Genomic DNA, 22,745 nt, shown 5'->3' with positions numbered 1-22,745 from the left:
TATGAGCTACAATCATTACAAATACAGTAGCCACACAATGAAATGATTGCTGTAAGACAAGAAAAGAATAACAATGGGTCATGAGTGAACTTCCAGGGAGTAGGATATTTTTTCTCTATTGACATCTTCTCAATCCTTGTTGGGTGCCTTGCTTGGTACAAATCTCCCAAACAGTTAGCACTGCCCTGCTAACCACTATCTCTTTTTAATGTAACCCAAAGGGTACATCACAGGACCTTCCTTGTTGTTCTTTTCTTATAAGAAATAGCTATCTGATAAAATAGATTAAAAAGTAAAATAACTTTACTCACTATTTTCCCCTTATAAATTATGAAGGGAGAAAAGGTAGAAGAGAGACTTGGAAGAGTTCTGAAGAAATGAAGACATTCCTACCAAACATCTGTTAGAATGTAAATTATAAATGTTATGACTGGCAAGTACCAAGCACAGGTAGCTCACTTTGCAGATTTTCACTGGATAGAGTATAAGCAGCAATTCAAAGCTTTGGCCTTCCAATCAGAAAGGTATCACACGTTCCTCTTTATGCAGTGTATGACTATGTGTAGGTTACTTAAAATTCTCAGAACTTTGTTTCCTGCATCTGTAAAATGGAGATAATGATATTTTCCCCCTTCGATTGTTGCAAAGATTAAATGAGATAATGTATGGAGAACGTTTAGCTACAGGCTGGTACATTGTTAGCTGTCTGTAATGGTGGTCATCATTCTGCCCTGCATGTTTGCATGGCAGACCTTGTTTTCAATTTCTACCCTCCCTGATTCATTGATGGTGATGGGAGCCGCTTTGTTCCCACAATCTGGTCCCTGGATTGGATAAAATCGTAACTCACTACCACCCAGGCAGCATTATCTTTACTGCATGCTTTTTAATGATTAACAATCAATTACAATATCATCCTCTAAATCCAATCCGCAGCACTGTCAAATGATTATGTACTATAATTAAATTAATGATATTGAACTTTAATTTTAGTTGCATGGCTGCTTTTATTTGATGTCTGCAGTACTCTCATTGAGTGAACATGGGGTTCTGGTGTGAAGTGGTATTTATTTTACAGACACAAAAAAGTAAGTCCTTAATATAATTTTTAAAATAACCACAAATAGAAATATTTCCACACGAGCCCATTTGGAGGTTCACATTTGCTATTCATTAATTTAGGATTTGGCAATTTAACATAAATTAAAATAAAAGCCTGTTTCACGGAGCATGTGTCTCATTCTTCACTGTCTCAGCATGACCACACTGATTCTGGTGTTTAGTAATGTCCTTAAACGTAATTTACAAATGAGAAAGTTAGTGGGGCTGGCGTAATGTATGTATAACCTGCAGTCTAGCTTCCTATGACATTAAAATCTTGTTAATCTGAGACTCAAGTTGTGAAGGAAAAAATCAAGATTATCAAGCATAAATCAGCATTTGCCTTATAAAATGTAATGGAAAATGCTAATAAGATTTACTGGTAACAGGAAATTGGATTATAACTTATCTATTTTAAGTCCATTTGAAAATTGGCCTCAAAAAATTTGTCTTGATATGGATTGAGCCCCAGATTCTATTACATTTTTTTTCACAGAGCACAAGCAGATGCTTATTGATAGATTTGTAAAGCATAGTAATAAAAGGAAAAGAATGCACACACCTCTAAAACAATTTATGTAAACAAGTGATGAAAAATGTACACATTATTATATTTATACTATGAGGAAAGATAGGGGACTGCTTGTTTACATCTAGTTAAAAGTAATCAAAAGGGGATAAAAGTAATTTAAACAAGATACTTTTCTTATGCGTATTTGGAATGCTGAGCAGCTATGATAAATGGTTAAATGAATATTCATATTAAAAGCTTTTCTTTCTACTATATTTTATAGAAGCTTAGCATCTATTTCATCAGTCAATTACATGGCGTGGTAAGAATGTGATTTGTTCTATAACAAAATTGGTACATGCAGGAACTAATGAAGTGTTTATTCAAAATTTATCTTCAGTGCTTAACTCTGAATGCATTCTGAGTGACTGACCAACAATTTAATAAGGTCCTCTTACAAAGTGATTGTCAGGTCTACCCAGAGCAAGTCTAGTGTAATGCCCACATCAAAGAATTTAATTCATAGAACACTCATGTGGAAATTTCCTTCTACTATGAACATGATGCCAGGAAGGTGCCATTTTTGTCTTATTTGTTGAACATTTTATTCAACAGTTATTTACTGGGTCCAGGTACAACACTGAGGGCAGAGTAGAAACTGGAACATCAGTAGGAAGGCAGAAAAGAAAGCCTTCAAGACGGTGTGTTCAGACATTCAGAGTTAAGAATCCATGGTTAATTCAGGAAATTGTGCTTCTGAATGGGTGAGACATCATACTAAGAAGAATAAGGAATAGGGTCCGAAAAAATACTGAGCAAACAGGCAGAAGTCAGATCAAGAAGAAGCTAGTATGTCATGTCAAGGGATTGCCACAATCCTAAAGGAATGGTAACCCGCATAAGAATCTTAAGCAGGATGGTGACAATATCAGATTTGTATTTTGTAAAGATACTGTGGAAGCTATATGGAAAAACCTGGAAATCAAATAGGTCTTTCTGCTGCAATTTTTGCCCATTAGGTTGTTTTTGGTCTGTCTACTCTATTTAGTGCTCTATTTATCTTTCCTTCCATCAAAACCAACTGCTTAAATTATAATAAGGTTATACTACCAGTTTGTTTTCTTCTTTAGGATTATCTTGCATCTTCTTGGCTTCTTGCTTCTCCATGTCAATATGAAAATCAGCTTATCAAATTTTGACAAATATCTGTTGGGAACTCAATTGGAATTGCATTTGAGAACAAGTAACATGTTCACTACATTTATAATATGGAGTTTTCAGATTCAAATATACACCAGACCAGTCTATTCATTTAAAGTCTCTTAAATGCCTTTCAATAAAATTTGTAATATTTTCCATGAAAGGTTTACATATTTGTCTCTAAATTTTATATATGCTTGCAATTATAAATGAATTTTTGAAATAATTAATTTCTGGGGTGCCTTTGTGGCTCAGTCGGTTAAGAATCCAACTCTTGATTTCGGCTTAGGTCACAATCTCACAGTTCATGGGTTTGAGCCCCACGTCGGGCTCTGTACTGATAGTGCTGAGCCTGATGGGATAGTCTTATCCCCCTGCACATGCACACTCTCTGTCTCACTCTCAGAATAAATAAACTTTAAAAAAATTTTAAAAATTAAAAAAATTAGTCTGATGTTGATGGATCATTCATATCATTGATAAAATCTTATGTGAATCATTTTCATACAGATTCTTTTAACTTGACAATATAGGATATGCTATTATTTACAAATAAAAGTAATTTGTTAGAGTTTCTTTTTTCCTTTAAAGTTCTTACATCTTTCATTTCTTTGTATTTTGTACTGCAACAATAAAAAACTACTGAAATGTTGAGTATAGGTTTTGCCAATCAAACCCTTTTCTGATCTGATTTTTCAATAATACAATGCTTGATGTAAAAATTTTGTACATGCCTCTCATCAGGTTAACTAAGTCCCCTTCTCTTCATAGTTTACTACGAGTTTACCTAGTAAATACATGTTGAATTTTATTGACTTTTTTTCCCCTTGAATCTTTTAAAATGATCTTATGGTTTTCAATCTTTTTCAATAATTTTGAAAAAGTTCGAGGCCATTTTTTAATATTGCTTATTCCCACTTCCCCAGTTTCTGTAACATATCTTTATGGGTTATATATCTTTTAAACATTACACCGTATTCCCCGTATCTTTTACTTAAATTCTATCATTGGGTATTTCTGAATTATATAATTTCTCCAGATTTTTTTCCATTTCACTAATTTTCTCCTTAGCTATATATAACCCATTTATCTGGTTGTGGCGTTTTTAATTGTAATTATTCTAATTTTCATATCTGGAAGTTCTGTGAGATTTTTATTCAAAATTGCTTATTTCTTCCTCATTTCCAAGCTTCACTTTTGCTTATTTTGATTTACATTTCTGAAATTCAGTATCTGAAACTTCTTCAATTTATTTTCTTTATGTTCCTTCTCTTCTAGTGGTCCTTATTTCAATTCATTTTAGGGCTCAGCATTTATTTTTGATTTCATTCAATTACCGTGATGCATTTTAAAACATGCATTCGAAATTTTCTCTAGCATTTTAGTTGTTTCAGTCTAGAGGGTTGCTCCTGGCTATCTGACCCACTATACTTCTAGCAGGGAAAGTCTCCCTCAGATTTAATTTTTTTAACTTCTCATACTGATAATTTACTTAATTTGCTAGCATTCTTTCCTCCCCCCACCCCTTTTTAAAAGCTATTAAAGTTATAAAGTTGCTTCTGAGTATAGTTTTCCTTGAATCTGGTCTGTTTTGCTATATAGTTACTTGTCCTTGCTATTTTTTATATAGGCACCAAAAAGAAATTATTTATGACTTTTTTTCAGAAGTTTGGAATCTTGTCATTGTGGTTTGAAGATTTAAACATCTGTTATAGAAGTTGGATCAGAAAATATGACCTATACAATTACTGCTTTGGGAGATTTATTGAGAATTTTTGTGGCCAGATAAATAAACACTATTTATAAAAAATTCTGTGGCTGCTCTGGAACATAGCTTGTTCTTTGAGGGTGCACAATGCAATATGTGCATTAATTCAACATCATTAATATTATCATTAAAATTATTTTCTTATTCATTTCTACATGGTGTGGCAACTTTCAAATAAAAGTTTCTCCAAGCATTTGTAAATTTCTAAATATTTCCTATGTTTTTTAAGAAAATGATATCTATGTGTATGCATACATATACATCTCTATATTTGTGTACACACTTATTTTTACATACATGTAAATATATACATTAACATGTGTATTCTATATCATTTGACTTATACAGATTCTTTACTAGTCTGGCTTGTTAGGGGGAATGTCCAGTTTTCTGGCCTCATAGTTCTATTTGGCAGGGCTTTTGCTACATTAATACTCCTGGCCTGCCACACCCTTCCCATGGAAGGAAGGGTGAGCTAATGGAACGTTGGATTGGAGGATGGACTTAATCATATTCTGTTACTTCCCAAAAAACCCATTGATTCTTGCCCGTACTGTAGATAACAAGGGTAAACTTTCCATTTGTCAAGCCCCTGAATATTTCTCTCAGTTCCAAACTCATGAGGGAAACTTAGACTACGCACTGTACTCCCTCAAAATTAATATGTTAAAATTACTTTAATTCTCTATTCATTTCCTTTCATTTGCTTTAAGAAACTTTTATCTACTCTTTAAGTTATTTTTTTTGTTATTTTGCTTTAGATTTGCCTTATGTAAACAATATATCATTGCTTATTGTATTAACATATAATAAATACTCATGTTTTTAAATGTGAACTTAATACTATTTTCCCTTTGATAGAATTATCATATTTATCATATTACTTATTATAACTGATACTTTCATTTGCTCTTTTCTTTTCTGTGAGTTAAAATTATTATGCTTTTGGATTTCCCTTCCTATTTTACTGTGTGGGAGAGATTTACACTCATGTTTCCTGCATGTATTTTTTTATTGGGGTTTACTTTTAGTCTTCAGCACTATTACTTATGTTTCTCAGATTAAATAATTAAATGTCACTTGCTCTGACAAATGATAGATAGCATCAACATGTTTGCTGCTGTCTGTGTGTCCTCTTACCTCCCTAGCTATTCTACTCTCCATTTTTCCATTCACCTCAACGTTGCTGCCAATTCCTGTTGTTTAGAGGGTATAATCTCAGTTTTCATAGATTTGAATGCAAAATATTTGGAAGGAATTTATGAAATATTGTTTATGACATTGTGTGGAATTGTTACATCTATACTTAGCTGTTTTCAAAGACATTTGTCAGAATTGTGATCCTATTGTGCTACTAATGTTAAACTATCATTGCAAGCTTGCACAAACCTATGGAGGGTATATTCACCTATGCAGTCACTCCTAAACAATATATTATTTTTTAGCTTATTTTTGAACTTTATATCAAAAATCTCATGTTCTACATCTTTCCTATTTTTTTCTTTAGTTTAATACTACATTTTTGTGACTCATCTAGACTGATTTGTGTAGATATATATATATAGATAGATAGATATATACATGTCTATTATAGTGTTGATACATATAGTGTTGATGAGCACTCATCTAGACTGATTTGTGTAGAGAGATATATATATATACATATATATATATATATATATATGCCTATTATAGTGTTGATGAGCAATTTAGTATTTAAAAAAAATTAATGTTTATTTATTTTTGAGAGAGACAGAGACAGGGTGTGAACAGGGGAGGGGCAGAGAGAGGGAGTCACAGAATCGGAAACAGGCTCCAGGCTCTGAGCTGTCAGCCCAGAGCCCGACACGGGGCTCTAACTCACAACCCATGAGATTGTGACCTGAGCCGAAGTTGGACGCTTAACCGACTGAGCCCCCAGGGACCGTGAGAACAATTTAGTATTGATGAACATTTGAGTTGTTTTTTTGTTGCTATTATAAAGAACATCTCTACATTATTTGCAAAACATTCTTGTACACAGCCTCTGATTCACATGTATGCGTATGCAGGGATTATACCTCAGATGGAAACTGCCATGTCATAGGGTATGAATATGATCAACTTTGTAAGTGATATAAAATTGTTTCCCCAAGTTATTGTTCCAATTTACATTCCTCAGCAGTATGTGAAAGTTCTTTTTATACTACATTCTCACAAAAACAGTTTAAAATGCATATTGTTACTAATCTGTTCATGTGAAATTATAGGTGATTATGGTTTTAATTTGTATTTGCATCATAACAAAAATGACATCGGACATCTTATTATATGTTTATGAACCACTAGACTTTCCTCTGCTGTGAAGTAAGTGCCTATCATGTATCCATTCACACACTATGGGATTTCTTGATTGTTTTTAATAGATGTTCTTCAGATTTTCTATATATTTAATCTTTGTTGGCTTTATGTATTTGAATACCTTTCTCAGTTTGTGGCTTGTCTTTTTCTCTCTTTCATAAAAGAAATTGTTAATTTTAATGTGATATGAAATATGTCATTGTCCTTATAGTTTCATTTTCCTGTTTAGCTTAACGAAAATTTCCCTACCAAGGGTAGGATAGATAGTCTCCTACATTGTCTTTTAGAGGTTTTTAATGATTTGCCTTTCATAATCACATCCTCGATTTATCTGGAATCGATTTTGTTTATGTTGTGAGGTAGAGTTTCATTTCCTTTGGTTTTTATTTATGAAAACTAATTGCTCCCAAACCATTCATTTAAAGGTTTATTTTTCTCCCTACTGATCTGCAATGTCTTCTCTTTCATATATCAGAATTCCACATATGCATGGATCTGTTAGAAGGGTCTCCATTTTGCTTTAGTTGTATATTTGTCTGTTGTACTAATTTGACTATTGCTGCACTGTTTCATATCTTGTATAAAACTATACATAGCATCATGTACATATAGTTATATACATAGAAAACATATATAGCCATAATATATTTTGATATTTGGTAGTGCATAGTGCCCACCTGATTTGATTTTTTTCTTTAGAAGTTTTTTATATTTTCGATGTAAATTTTACAGTTAGCTTGTGAAGTTTCATGAACAATTGAGCTAGATTTGTATTCAAATTCTAATGAGTCTGTGTTTTGAGGATAAAGACATCTCTAAAACATCTCTGAGTATGTTATGCCTTTCCGTTTCATTAGGTCTTTAATATGTTTAAATAATTTATATGTACATTGTGTTAGATTTATCCTCAATACATTATATTTTGTTGATATTCTAAGTGTTATTATTTTTCCCAATTGGATTTGCTGTTTTTGCTGGGTTATAGCAATATGCTTTAATGTAGTATATTGATTTTATATCTATCCATCATGATAAACTCTTATTTATTCTATTAATTTATCTGTACATCCTTCTGAATTTGGTACATAGGTGATGACATTATCTTGGGATAATGCCATTTTTAATTTTTCTCATCAAATACTTTTACATCTAATTTTTTGCTGGTCTTATTGTCCTAGCCTGGCTAGGAAAAATAATGAAAGGGACCATCCTTGTCTTAGCTGATTTTAAAGGACATATATTTACATTTCATTCATGTGTATGATACTTGCTGTAGCTTTTTATAGGTGCCCTTTGTCAGCTCAATGTATTTCCAGTTTGATAAGATATTTCCTAAAAAATGGATAAGATCATATTCTTCAATTCCTGTTTTATATGTTTGAGTATATTAACATTGTTACTGTTCTATTGGGGATATTTCCAATATTTGTATTATCTTATACGGTAGTTTGTTATTTATCTCTTGGTGGCTTGCTTTCTCTTTTGTGCACTGGATTTTGGGTTGAGAATTCATGTGTCCTGAGCACCACTAATGGAAAATTTTTGAGGCCTGTATTTAAACTGTTTTCTACAGAGAATATTGCTTCTTCCTCTGTTAGGCATTTAAGGGGCCAGTCACCCTAGATCTACTTTACACTAAATTTTCAACCTGACATGTCTTATACTCTACAGGGAGTGCTAATCCAGCCCCAAATCTACATGAGAGAAATTTGTGATAGGAATTCTCAGAAATCATTTTCTTTCCTGTAACTGTTCTTTCTTGCCCCATCACCCTGCGTCAAGATCAGACTGGAATAGCAGGATCAGCTTTTTGTTTATTTGTGTCCTCTTTTACCCCTGAGTGGGTCAGCCTTTCACTGCCATATTTTTATGACGGGAAGGTGTCACTAATGTGAGTTCCCATACCAAATAGGGGCCTTGCCTTTGTATCCAGACTCCTAGGATGGGCAAGGTAAAATCAGATTCAATACTTTCAGAGAGTAGCAGGTCAGGGCACCCTGCCCCATAGAGTAGCAGTTTTTGTTACTTTCAGACTTCCAATTTATGTTTTTTATATTGCTACAAGCTTTGCCATGCTGGAAATGACATACAATCACATTCTATCCAGCTTCTGGCAATTTTAAATGTTTAATACTAGGAGGGGTTTTTCTACACCTCTGGCACGGTTGAAGGTAGGGCATGACATGTCACCAGCTTTCTTTGCATCAAAATCGGTCATCTTTAAAATGTATCTTACTCTTTTCCCTCTTGTCCCTTCATTTCAGCCTTTTCTCTCTTTATAATTTTGCGATACCATTTTTGTGGAGGAAATGTCTTCTTGTTTCATATTAAATATGTTAAAAACATTTTGTAACATTTTCTCCCTTTTGCTGTAGCCAGTCATTTAAATAATATATTCATCTCCAAGTTTTATTTTTAAATGTGCTCTTTTTTTCTTCTTGTTCTAGTGCATATGTGAGTATTCACTTAACTTCCCCACCCCACCCCCAACTGCTGATCTCTTAACTGTGTGAAGTTCTGATTTGATTTGAAGTGATGCTACCCAGCACACAGATATATAGTTTGTAAATACTTCACTAGTTGTCTTCCTGATTTCTAATTGGATGCATTTCCCAGGCCAAGGTGCAGAGTATGTCTATGGTCACAGCACGTGACTTGCCCTGAGCTTCAGAGTCCTTTTGACATCCACAAAGAACAGTTGAAGAGTTTGCAAAACCAGTATGTTCACAAATATGAAACAGCATTAACACATGGAACATTTGTGAACTTCACCTAATTACTGATACACCCCACCCCCATCCATGCAAATGTACAGTAGCTGGTTGCACTAAATGTGGAAACAGTCTCAATATCTGTTCTAGGCTACAGAATGCTGATTTCTTTAGACCAGGAAGAAAGTATCATTTATTGCACAAAAGAATATGCCTTAAGCTAATGTTTCATTGTGTTGTATAAAAACTTAAAAATGTATCCAAATTCTTTTATTTTTAATTTTTTTAATGTTTATTTATTTTTGAGAGAGAGAGAGAGAGAGAGAGCAAGCAGAGGAAGAGCAGAGAGAGAGGGAGATACAGAATTGGAAGCAATCTCCAGGCTCTGGGCTGTCAGCACAGAGCCCGATGCAGGGCTCAAACTCACCAGCCGTGAAATCGTGACCTGAGCCAAAGGTGGACGCTTAACCAACTGAGCCCCCCAGGAGCCCCCCAGTTTATCCAAATTCTTAACTCTAACACTGAAACAAGTGGGAACTGGACATAAGATATTAATTGCCACCGAACCACTTTTAAGTTTTTGAGAAACTGAATGAACATTGATCTCATGGCTGTAAGAGCAGAGCAGTGAATCTTAAACATGAAACACAGAGTATACTAAATAAACCTTTATCCTCTTTCATTTTATCTATAAAACCCATAATTGCTTATGTCCCCAGCACTATGGTGGCTTTTTCTTTTCTTTTCTTTTTTTTTTTTTTTTTGGTTTCATTTTTATTTGCTTGTTTTTCTTGCACGGCTGTTACCTATACTGTGTAGCAGTAAGCAGACAGGCTGCATGACACTGAGAGTTCATTACATTCACTATTAATCAAAAGCTCTTATTTCAGACAATATGTGAACAAACTCACTTTGAGTGCAGCCTCATTCCTCAGGATTATTTATTGTGATTGTTTTATCTATTCACCGAGAATCCTAATTTTCTTGGTTCTTCCCTGTATTTCACTGTCAGCCGTTCTGACAGCTAGCACCTGTGCATATTCTGGTTATTCAAGTCTCTCCCTTATGAAACACAGCAATCCTGTCTCCTTACCCTTCAGACTAGACTATCTTCCTGAAAGTCTCTGGAGTTTACACAGTTTACTGAAAATAATTAAATTCTGTTTTGATTTACATGGAGTCAGGATAATATAATAAAATAACCACAGACCTAGAATCAGGATCTCAGGATTCCATTCTGAGTACTTCTATAAATCCTATGATCTAATTTCCAAAGCTATCTGAATCCAAAACCACATAGCCATAAGATGGGTGAATCAGGGAGATTTTTCAATTATTGTCAGCTACAGAATTCTGTGAGCTTATTCATTCATTCATTCATTCATTCAAACAGACATTTTTTTTTAATTTTTTTTTTATTTTTATTTTTTTATTTTTGGGACAGAGAGAGACAGAGCATGAACGGGGGAGGGGCAGAGAGAGAGGGAGACACAGAATCGGAAACAGGCTCCAGGCTCTGAGCCATCAGCCCAGAGCCCGACGCGGGGCTCGAACTCACGGACCGCGAGATCGTGACCTGGCTGAGGTCGGACGCTTAACCGACTGCGCCACCCAGGCGCCCCTAAAACAGACATTTATTATCAGGCACTGTGCTAGGTGTTAGGAGTAATAATAATGTACTACATTAAGCCTTGTCATGTATTAACTGGGTTAATCCTAATACTCCCCATTTAACAGTTGGAGATACTGACATACACAAAACTTAATAATTTGACCAAGCTCACACAGTAGTAATAAGTGGCAGAGCTAGGATTGAAATCAAGGGTAACCAGTCCCAGAGATTATCCTTGTAACCACTGTGCTGCACTACCCACAGCACAAAGTTGAGTAAGAGGAGTTTGCCTCCGCAAAGAGCTCACAGGCCACAGAGAAAGGTAGATACATAGACATAGAAGGTACTGTGACAAATGCGACACACCAATACTTACAATACGAAAGTTGTTTGCCTTGACCTACCCACTTTGTTTTTTTACATGTAACACTTAATCCTCAGAACAAATCTTCAAGGCAGGTATAATTATCTTGTATTTTTATGTAAGGAAACTGCCCCAGGGAGGTTAACTAATTTTCCAAATACTCCAAAGTGACTGAGCTGGGATTAGAAATCATGTTTGTGTAATTCTAAATCCTATTTTTGTTACCCTCTGTCACACTCCATTGCATAAACAGAATCCTTACTTTAAAATTCTCTAAAGTTCATTTCTCTATTGTTATACTTATTCTTTCCACAAAATTAAAATTTTATTTTTTTAAATGTTTTTATTTATCTTTGAGAGACAGAGCACGAGTGAGAGAGAGGCAGAGAGACAGGAGACAGAATCTGAAGCAGGCTCCAGGCTCTGAGCTGTCAGCATAGAGCCTGTCGCAGGGCTGGAACTCACAAACTGAAAGATCATGACCTGAGCCAAAGTCGGATGGTTAACCAACTGAGCCACCAGGTGCTCCCACAAAATTAAAATTTTAAAGTAAGAAAAAAAAAAGTTTGCCCAAATTTGACAACAGTGTAAGAGAGAACAAAATTATCATCCTTCATAACTTCTCAAAGAATTCACAAAGTAAAATAATGAGATTATCTAGAATCATTTGACCCTGAAGCCAAACAGTTGCTTTTAGCCTTTGCTTTTTGCCTGCCAGGAATTGAATCCATACAGTCCCCAAAATTTGGATACTTGGATCAGAGAAAAACATCAGAACCTAAGAATTAGGGGATGTCATAGTGATAATTCCCTTATTTTACAAAAAGGGGAATCAACAGCTATAAGTTTATATTCTTTGTTCAAAGTTGTACGATTAGTTAAGTAACTGAATTAAAAATAGAATTCAGGTCTTCTGCCTTTCTGTCTCATACTCATTACCCTGTAATCTCCAAACATATATGTAAATTTCCAAAAAAAATTATACATTTATAGGTAATAAAATATAGACTGAATAATTGAGTATGGGGAGTGTTATTCAGGAATCTGTATGTTTAAAATGTTTCAATGATGATGAAATACGATTCACTGATAATTCCCATTATACACATGAGAAGTTCTTTCAAAAATTGGTTTATTAGCATTATGTGTATGGGTAGAAATAAGGGGAAAGAGAGGGGAGGAAACGAAAAAGTAAAAACAAAGAAAATGAGAAAGAGCAGTAATGGGTGAATGACGATGAGAAAGGGAGAGAGAATGACCACGAAAGAGAAGACGAGAATGAGCGGGTTTAGGAGGCAGAGCACATTCCAATGGGCAAAGGAAGTTTCCCTGGAATTTGGTTCCTATGTTCCATATGTATCTCCCATGACTCTGCTACATACTGCCTTTATGTATCCTATTTATACCTTCCTAATTACTCCACGCAATCACTCCCTTCACACGCATACATACACACACATACACAAAACATACAAATATGTCGAATGACAGACTTAAGAATATTTGACAATTCCTGCAAAGTGGATTTTAATGATATAGAAAAGACCCAAGAACCTTAACAATGTTGCTCCCATTCTATGGATGGTTTTCAGTGTTGGGTTAAAAATAATTGAATTACATGAATTATTTTGCTTGAATTTGCTCATGAGGAAATAACGCTGATAAAGTTGGACTTCAGGTAAATACAGGTCTATAAACTGTAGGTTTGTGCGAGGTTTGAACGTTCAAGATCAGCTTGAAGGATATATTCAGAAGAAGCCACCCTGTAGTTTTCAGAGTTTGGCTTTTGGGGTGGGTATTCCCAGAACGTGAATCTAGACGAGTACGTCGGAGAAATACCCACGTAAGTGTGCGACTTATAGGTTTGTTTCCTTCCTCGTGTTTGCCATGGATCGTTTTCAACCTAGAGCATTTACATCCTATTAGAAATTGCTTTCTTACTGGTGGCTGATAGTCAAACTCTATTATACCTATTATTTGATGTATATAGATATATATTTTTTGAAGTGATAAATGCCAACTTAGAAATAACTGTACCTATTATTTGATGTATATAGAAATATATTTTTCGAAGTGATAAAATGCCAACTTAGAAATAACTGTAAACAAAACAAAATAAACAGACTCCCATCTAGCAAAAACTTTTGCTCATGTATTAAAACAAGGGAATTGTTTCATCTTTCACTTTCAAAAAAAGAAAAAGAGGAATAATAAAAATAGGCACAGTTGCTTACTGCAGACGCATTTTGATTTTCCATGAACAAAAGGGTAAAAGACCATTCATAGACCCTTAACACTAAAATTCCTTTCAATACTAAGATAAAAGTATGGGAGAATACATTTAAGTTAAATTGGGAAGCACACTTACTAAGTAAAAATAGCCTCATTAAGTAAAAATAGCCTTGGCACACTAGTCATTAATTGAAGTGTATGTCTAAGATTTAAAACAAAGGACCAATTATGCCTCCTTCAATAGAAGAAATCATGCATTCCTTAAGTGCATGTTTAATAACACAGTTTTACTTGAACTGAGGAATTATATAAACCACAAAATTAAATCTGAACTTTTTATGCCATGGAAGTCCCTAGGTGAAAAGAACAGGTTTAATTCTTATACTTTTATGTTATTCTACTGAAGAGAAATGTTTTATTTAAAAATATGATTTTTTTAAAAAGAATAAAATAAAAATATGTTTTCTGGGTGATTATCCATAGGTTTCTAATATTTAATGTTTGATACTTGATTTGAAGGATTTTTCCTTCAAATATCTTAGCTCCTCTTAAATTTCTTTTAGGTGGAGCTATTATCATTTTAAGCCTTTATTTTTCCCTTGCTATGACAAAACAGAAATAATCCAAGTAAACTCCATAGATGTAGGAAATAAAAATATTTAAATAAATATCTTAATATTCATATATGTATCTCTTAATAGTTCCATCATCTCGAAGTTATTCTTTGATGGTAAAGCTGGATCTATGTCAACCTATGAAAATTCATAAACTCCTATGTAACGGGGCCTTGACTTCTTCCTTCTTAGATACCCACCCTCCTTTATGTTTTCTTTGATGGTCTCCAGCTCACTGCAGCCAACAGACCAAGAAGCGCCTTGTCCCTGAATCCTACGGTGCTAAGCAAATGCGGCTACTCTGTGTGAGACTCCTCTTTCCTTGATTTTCTTTAAAAAAATCTGTCAAATTCAATTTTATCCTCAGATTCCATCAGGGTCAAGTCCTCTTAGAAGCTTTCCATGATACCCTAGGGTTGTATTTGGTGACTTTATGATAACTCGTGTAGTACTTAATGATTGGTTTATCAAAGCACTTGCCACACTATTACAAACTATGTGTCTCTCTTGTCTTTCTGCTTTCCTTGAAGACCAGTATCCCAGGCTTTAAAACCTTGATGGTGTCATGGTAAGCCATAAGTAAATAGGTAAATAAATACATATATTAATGCAGATTTATTGAAGTGCTTCATTATTACTCTAGAAATGGCATACAAACTAGTACTTTATTTAACAGACAACAGCAATTGTTTTTTATACTCTGAATTATTTCAGATAAATGTTAATTAGCTTATAATAAAACATAAAGTACAGGATAGTAGCCTAAATCATAAACAAATGTGAAAGATGAGGTAAATTTAAAGTAAAGGTAAGGGCATAAAGTGGAGACAGAAATAAAAACTAATGTGATAATTATGAATTCAAATAACACTCATTTTTCTTCTGGTCCCACAATAGTACCTTATCCATTCCAACTCTGAATGCTGGGATATTCTCTTTATTTGAGGTAATATCTACATGTCTGTCATCTGCAATTTTTTATAGTCTTAAATCCAGGATGTCTGCCTAATTTCCAAGGTTTTGTTGAAAACTTACAAATACACTAAGAAAACTGGCCATTTCCCTCGAAAGCCTCCTCCTCCTCCTCCCTCTCTCCCCAGTGGCCCCCTCATTTCAAGCTTTGATACAATTGTACTAAGTTATACTAATTGGTACATTCTTTCCCACATGTTTAGAGCTAGTTATATTGGAAGATAAAGTGCACATTTGCATAAATGAATATGTATAAGATGCAAAATAATGCACAAATATGTGCCTATGATTTATTGGATGAAAACTTAGTGCACAGTACACCCAAAAATATCTTTACTGTTTGACCATAGGAATAATACTAAATTCTATTTTACTATAAATTGTGTGTGCAAAATAATTTCTGATACCAGATAAATAATCAATATAAAATGACTGTCATGAGTGAAAATTGAAATAATGTCTAGGCTTCTTTTTACTTAAATCTGGTTGACTCTATATTTTTTTTCTGGTTAATTAATACCTCCCTTTGTTCGTGTCTGTTCTGTTCTTGAAAATGAACAAAGGTACTAAATATTTTAATCTCCTCAAACCTCAATATTCTTATCTGTAAAACAAATGGAATTAGTGTTTCCTCTCTTTGGGTGAAAGCACTATATAAATGTCAGATTATCTGTATTAAATCTACCTGAAAACTTTGGTTAAAAAATGGTATTGGAAGTAAATTCCTCAACATACTATTTACTTACTGTCTTGGGAGAAAAAAATATAATTGTTCCACAAATATAATATTTTCTTCTTTTGTCTAGTAGAATGACTCACTGGGAAAACATTAATCACTTAAATTCATTCAATCAACTACTAGTTTTTGGAGTCCCTCCTATGGACCAGGTGCTGTTGTATGTGACAAGAACACATCATTTTACAAAGGAAAGGAGAATCCCTTACTGAATAGAGCTTACATTGTAAAGTAAGTACATACAGAGAGAGAGAGAGAGAGAGAGAGAGATTTTTTCAACTACCTACAGTGAGCCAGACACCATAGATGTATATCATCTCATTTAATATTTACCCAAACCCTGATAATTATATAGTACTCCCCTAAACTACAGAATTGGAAACTGAGACTCAGAGGTAAATTGGTTTCTCAAGATCTGAAATCCCAGTAAATTATACAGCAGGCATTAACATAAGAAATATCTGAGTATAAGGCCTATATTTTCAAAACAGTTACTACTAACTGAAAGAATACACATAAATAATGGTTGTAGAACAAACAGCTTCTGTCACAAGATCAGAGAACCCTACCCCTTTTACGGATGGCTTTCATTTTGAAGGGTTAGGTCTTTCAGGCTTTCCTGATTTCTAATATCTGGGATTCTGCTTCTCCATAGAGATCTACGTTACTTTATTAGTCTATGATACTTTCTAAATTTTCCAGATTTCTAGATTTAGCTTGCAATGAGTCAACATTGCTGATTTTCTACACTCTAGTCTCTCCTTTCCAAACCAGATCTTCATAGGTTTCTGTTTTTCCCAATTAAGTTGAATCTATGAGCTTTCTGGAACTCATTCATTCTTCTAGTTTTTAATTAACAATAAAAAATACGGGACTAGAGTCTTCTAGGCTGCTCCTAGGAATGGAATAAAGATGCAATTAAAACAGAGAATCTGTTCAACTCTAATCCACTAGTTCCCTCTGGCTTAGCTAATCAACCGGTTTAAAATTTTTTCTTGTTTTGTGTGTGTATGTGTTTTAATATCTCCAGGTCTGGTTATGATAAGGGTCATAATTCCTTTTTATTAGTTTAGGTTTTTTTTAATTTGACAAGAAATATGTATACATACATATATATGTATATACACACACACAAGGAAATTTATATATAGATAAATTTATATGTCAATACAAAAAAAAATAAACGAAAATACAGGTAAAGACAAGGAGAATAATCACCTACGAAATCTCCCTACCCAGAAACAAGCTTTTGCGTAGAATCTTAATATCCTAAAAATTTCTTCCTATCTATAGACTTTCTGTAAGTAATTCAAAATTTACTGATTTATTCAATTAATTGACTAATTCAATGTATAAAGTAAGTTAATTTTGCTAATCATTTCACTAAATTGTTGTTTAATCAAATTGAACAGAAGTCCACATCAAAGTGCTATAGGTACAAAGTATGTGAGGTGTGGCAAATACGTTACTTATTGTATGTATGTGATATATATAGTGTGATATATATGGTGATATACATATAGTAATATATACATAGTAAATGTGGCAGACATTTTAGATAAATAGTAAAATATGAAACATTTCTAACTTGAAGAGAACCTAAATCCCTTTCTCAAATTAACTTACCACATAACTGAATCTACCAGAGCTTATGAAAATTTATTACATTTCATCTTGAGCCCCATTTGGGAAAAGGGACAAAGTTTCTCTTCAAATTATAACTCACAAAGCTACTGCAATTCTATATGCACATCATATTGATTAATAACAGTGAAAAGAAGCGCTGCCTTCAACCTGGCACGATTCTATCTTCAGGGAATCCTCAGGTTATCAGGAGATGTGCGGTTTCGTGCTGGTAACATAGACCACTGTGCTCAATTTGGGGATTTGACAAACTAAAGTTTATTCAGTAGGCTTTGGCTAATTTCCTTTGGGAAATCAGCTCAGTAAAATCCATAGATAGTGCTCAAATTTTGACTTTTAAAGGGACAAATTCACAAAATTAACACTTTCCAAACCTCTTCATAACCAGAAACATATGGGGGTATACCCTGACAGACCTATACGACTTAGAACTCGCTGGTATATGTGTGACATAACTGTTCCAAAGTAAGGCAAAACTTAGGTCTTGAACAGAAGTCTGAACACAACTAACTCATCTCTTACATAAACTCTTGGTCCCACAGATGTACATCGAATTGATCAATCAGTATTAAACACAATTTTTCATAGCACATTTAGGAAAAGGTAAGCTCTCAAAGGTATAATTTAGAAAGGAACAGAAGACAAAACTGTTGAAAATCATTAAAAAGTCTTTTGGGTCCATTTTTAAAAAAGATATGAGCTATGTTAATATTATGTTGGCACCAATATTTCCATTTATGACCGTACTTTAACTGAAATTAATTCTTTAAGAAGATAGTCTGTAGTTATAACTTAAAAAACACCTCCTTAACTTTTTTTTCCTACTTTCTTCTTTTCATTCCCGTTCTCCTTCTAAAATTTAATTAACGGTGATTAACAAAGTCTTCTTCCCTACCTATTATAACGGCAGCAAGCAAACCTCTGCCCTTTGCTGCAGAGGGAGAAATTCTTCGGTGTCTATTCTTCCGTGTCTGCACCCCACAAACCTACTGAAGCATCCTTTTTGGCTGATGGAACATCTCTAAGCCTCTGCTTCAAACTTTCTTGCTCCTGTCCCGTGTTGAAAAACAATTCTCCATAAGTTACTTGTGTTTCTGCACATCTTGGAAGCAGAGACAATGAATGCTTTTGTTCTTGAGTATCTTTTCAAGAATGCTTGTACAGTGAACAATTGTGAAAGACAGAAGTAGTTCTCCCTATGGAGCAAACAGCAGGTTTGTTTACAGTCCAGGATAATAAAGATAATTTCTCCCTCTGCAGCAAAGGGCAGAGGTTTGCCTGCTGCCGTTATAAAAAAATCAAGTTTCCTAAGCTCAGGGAGCTTCAGCTATGACATAAACCCACTGCGTGTGTACGTGTCACCTGGCCGTCATCATATCACCCTGTAGTAACTGGAGCATGGGGAACTAATGCAAAAAATGACAATACTCTGGGTACTGTTATTACTGTGAGTAATAAACTGCCCTTTGTTTTCTGCCAGCGTCCGTGAAATTGTGGCCGATGTTTCACAGTTCTTGACATCTTGTTTCCCCAGTTTCTGTCCTTCTGCTTTATAAGATCTTCTCCACCCAGATCCCTTAGATGATGACTCATTTGGTTGGTATATCTTTCTTTCAATTCAGTTTCTCTCCACCTTTCTGCCGCCTTAGTTGACCTTTCTAAGGTTCCCACTTCTCCAGGAAAAAAGAAGATCTGATTTAATGATAAGTGAGAATAAATTAAAGGCAGAGGGATAAAAAGGATGAAAGAGAAAGTACGAATACAAAGGAAAGTGTAGGTTATACATGGACTATGGGCCCATGAGAACCCATACGACAGCTGGGTTTTCAATTCTACTCCAATTTGAGACATCACTGTAGAGACCGATTATGTCTGGGGGCTGAGGAGCTGCATTACTGGGTGGGGTGCCCGTTCAGATAAATACAGTTAGTGATAAAATAATCATTATTTCTTCCTTCAGAGAGTTCCAGAGGAATGAGCAGTAGCTCTACACGTAGAAATTTACTAAATGTAGATTTCCAAGTCATGTACCCCACAGATTTTGATTCAGCTGAGTTGAGTGGGGGCCCCGAATTTTTCATTTTCAGTGAGTTTTTTGGTGAATCTGCTATAGTTTGTCTACAGAACATTCTTTGAGAAACTCTGCCCCAGACACAGACACTGCCTCTTGATCTGGTATTACGCCGATTTTCTCAGTCTCAAAGAGATAGTTCAACCCCAAATATATAGATTAGTCAGTGACAAATGTTAGTTGATGGCAGTGATTTGCCCTGGCAAACACTCAATTGCCAGGTGTGTTTTGATAGTTATTTTTTGGCTCATGAAATTGAAAGATTCACATTAATATGAAAAAAAAACCTGCTTAAAGTGTTTTAGATTATATTTGGAATGATTCCTTCTTTTAATGAGGTATACATTATTAGCAATGGCTATATCCAGAAGAGTGTATACATAGAATAAAAAAAAAAAAAGGAAGCTGTAACTTATCAATACCTTTGGTAAATACTATTATCCCAAAATTATTCTATTTGAGTAATTTAAATAATGTAAAATTTTTTGAAGGACTAAGGGGGTATTTTAGAAACGTACAGGCTATTTCAGTTATTACTATTGAGATCATAAGATATAAAATAGGATATTAGTGAAAAATATCTTAGTCATTGTTTGAGATGCATTTAGAGAGGGTGAACCATGGCATTGGTAGCTCTGCAGGTATTTCTTAATATTCTAACTTCCTACTAATGATACACTCGGGAACATTCTTTATTCATTTTCTCAATATTTTTCAAATGAAATAGAATTAAATGACCCAAGTAATCGAAGTATCACAGCACTAGCTCTTCTCTTTGAGTACAGACCAACATACTTAATTTCCATTGGGTTTGATTGGGAGTTTCATGCTTCAGTTTAACCAGAATACACCCAGGTGAAGTTCACGAGAAAGAAGAAAATGCCATGTGTCTACAGTACTCTAGATATAAAGGTACCATACTTTACAATGCCGGAGACTACCATGATATTGGAAATGTTTCCATCTGTACATCAAACTGAATTATCGTGGGATTACTTGGGACAACTAATGTTACATAAAACAATTTGGTCAATCTTCTAACATGTCCACAGTTTCACTGTCAATAGGTGGTCTTTATCAATAACAGCACCTCTTAAAAAAACAGCAACATAAATTTCAGACAGTGTATTTCAGATGTTTATCTTTTCTTGAAAGTTATGCTGATAAAAGATGACAGGACTTACAGTTTACGACAACTTTTACTTTTTTCACGTCTGGGAATGACACATCATTTTCCGCACTGCATTCGTATTCTCCAGCCTGGTCCCTTGTAATTCCATAAATGTCCAAATATTGTCCATTTTCAAATGGTTTTGCTACAAGAAAAAAAGTACAGCATGTTTAATTATAGCCGCCTGAGGCTTCATTCAAATAAAATAACAATCTCATGTCTTCCTATTAGATACTGCTGACAAAACAATCCCAAGTGAAACTGGGGAATTATTAAACCCTTTGTTCTCCTATGTTCAGAGGAAAAGTCAGAGAAAAAAGCAGAAACTGAACAAGGGATACTATAACAACTGTTTCCCCAGAACAGGATATACATGTGTTCTTTTTAATTGATTGTGGTCTCCTAACCTCCTCACACATCAAATAGAGCTCTGCACATTTCTGTAATTGAGTTCAACAACCTTCTAGCAGTGTAGATGAAATTCACTAATATGGCTTGGTACATATTGACTTTTATACAGTGTAAGCTAGCAACTTGACACTTAACCTAACTAAATGTTGCTTTTCTTTTGGGGAAATTTCATACTCATTCCCAAGGTTTCAAGCCAGATGGCTTGATAAGAGTATAGAAATACCTTAAACCATTGCCACATTTCAGTTTCCCAAAATTACTATTTTTTTACGAGAGGCACACTGCATATGCTATATATAACTGATATGATAAACCTCAGAAACAAGATATGATTCCCAAACTAAGGGTTAGGTAGTTATAAAAACTAAATTAGCTTTATTTTTTAATATTCTAGGAAAAACATTCTTATTTGACTAAAAATAGCACTAGAGTAAAAATATAAAAACATAATCACAGATAAAAAATATGCAAATGAATGAAATTTGAAAAAAAAATACTCTTTTTTGAAACAATAGAATTTGTATTTGTTTGAAAGCAGAGACTCCTCAGGCAGGAAGGATCCTGATTATCAGAGATATGGCAGGGGAAGAATGGGCCTCTGTGAATTTCCAGAGGGGGGGTCTCTTCTCCCTCCTTACACAGGTCTTGAAAAATCACATTTTAGTGCATACCAGAGAACTGGAAAATCCCATTAAATGGTCTGTTTTGAAAAGTCAACCTTATTTTTGTTTCCCTCTTGCTCTCTTGCCAAAACTACTATAAAGCTGTAGAAGTTAGAAAACTAGTAAGAAGATTCAGTTTTATAGGAATAAAGTATTATGAAACTTAGGTATGGTGCTCCAAATCAAAAATCTTTACCAATTAACAAAAATGTTTTTCCTGTGGGCTCCCTTCTCTGGGCCTATATTAGTCACTAAACTGCTTGCCATCAGGTAAATATGACTTTGTTAATTGAAACCTGTACTATTTAGAATAGATATGATTAAGTAATCTCTCCATTTATCTGGCTGACCCTAAGTTGTACACAGGGAAGAGTTATACTTCTAAGATGATAGTTGGCTGATATGCTATTTCAGGTACGCTGAGGTGAGTTTACAAAAGCAGCATGTGTCTTCAAATCCATATTCTTAAAATCTGATTTTATAAGTATTTTTTTTATTTATTTATTTTAACATTTATTTATTTTTGAGACAGAGAGAGACAGAGCATGAATGGGGGAGGGTCAGAGAGAGAGGGAGACACAGAATCTGAAACAGGCTCCAGGCTCTGAGCACTCAGCACAGAGCC

General features: G+C 34.3%; 1 protein-coding gene across 1 annotated transcript in view; it reads right to left on the bottom strand.

Moving 5' to 3' along the window:
* NEGR1 (neuronal growth regulator 1) overlaps positions 1-22,745 on the bottom strand; it is an 844,861-nt gene that overhangs the window by 257,934 nt on the left and 564,182 nt on the right. The window contains exon 4 of the mRNA XM_047084322.1: positions 21,061-21,192. Within this exon, the coding sequence (XP_046940278.1) occupies positions 21,061-21,192 (132 nt within the window). The remainder of the gene's footprint in view (positions 1-21,060; positions 21,193-22,745) is intronic.

The sequence above is a fragment of the Lynx rufus genome, unplaced genomic scaffold (genome assembly GCF_022079265.1).
Source record: "Lynx rufus isolate CCGP_SWC_20201006 ecotype Redwood Valley unplaced genomic scaffold, mLynRuf1.p SCAF_2, whole genome shotgun sequence".
Lineage (NCBI taxonomy): Eukaryota > Metazoa > Chordata > Mammalia > Carnivora > Felidae > Lynx > Lynx rufus.
This window is presented reverse-complemented; position numbering and strand designations above follow the sequence as displayed.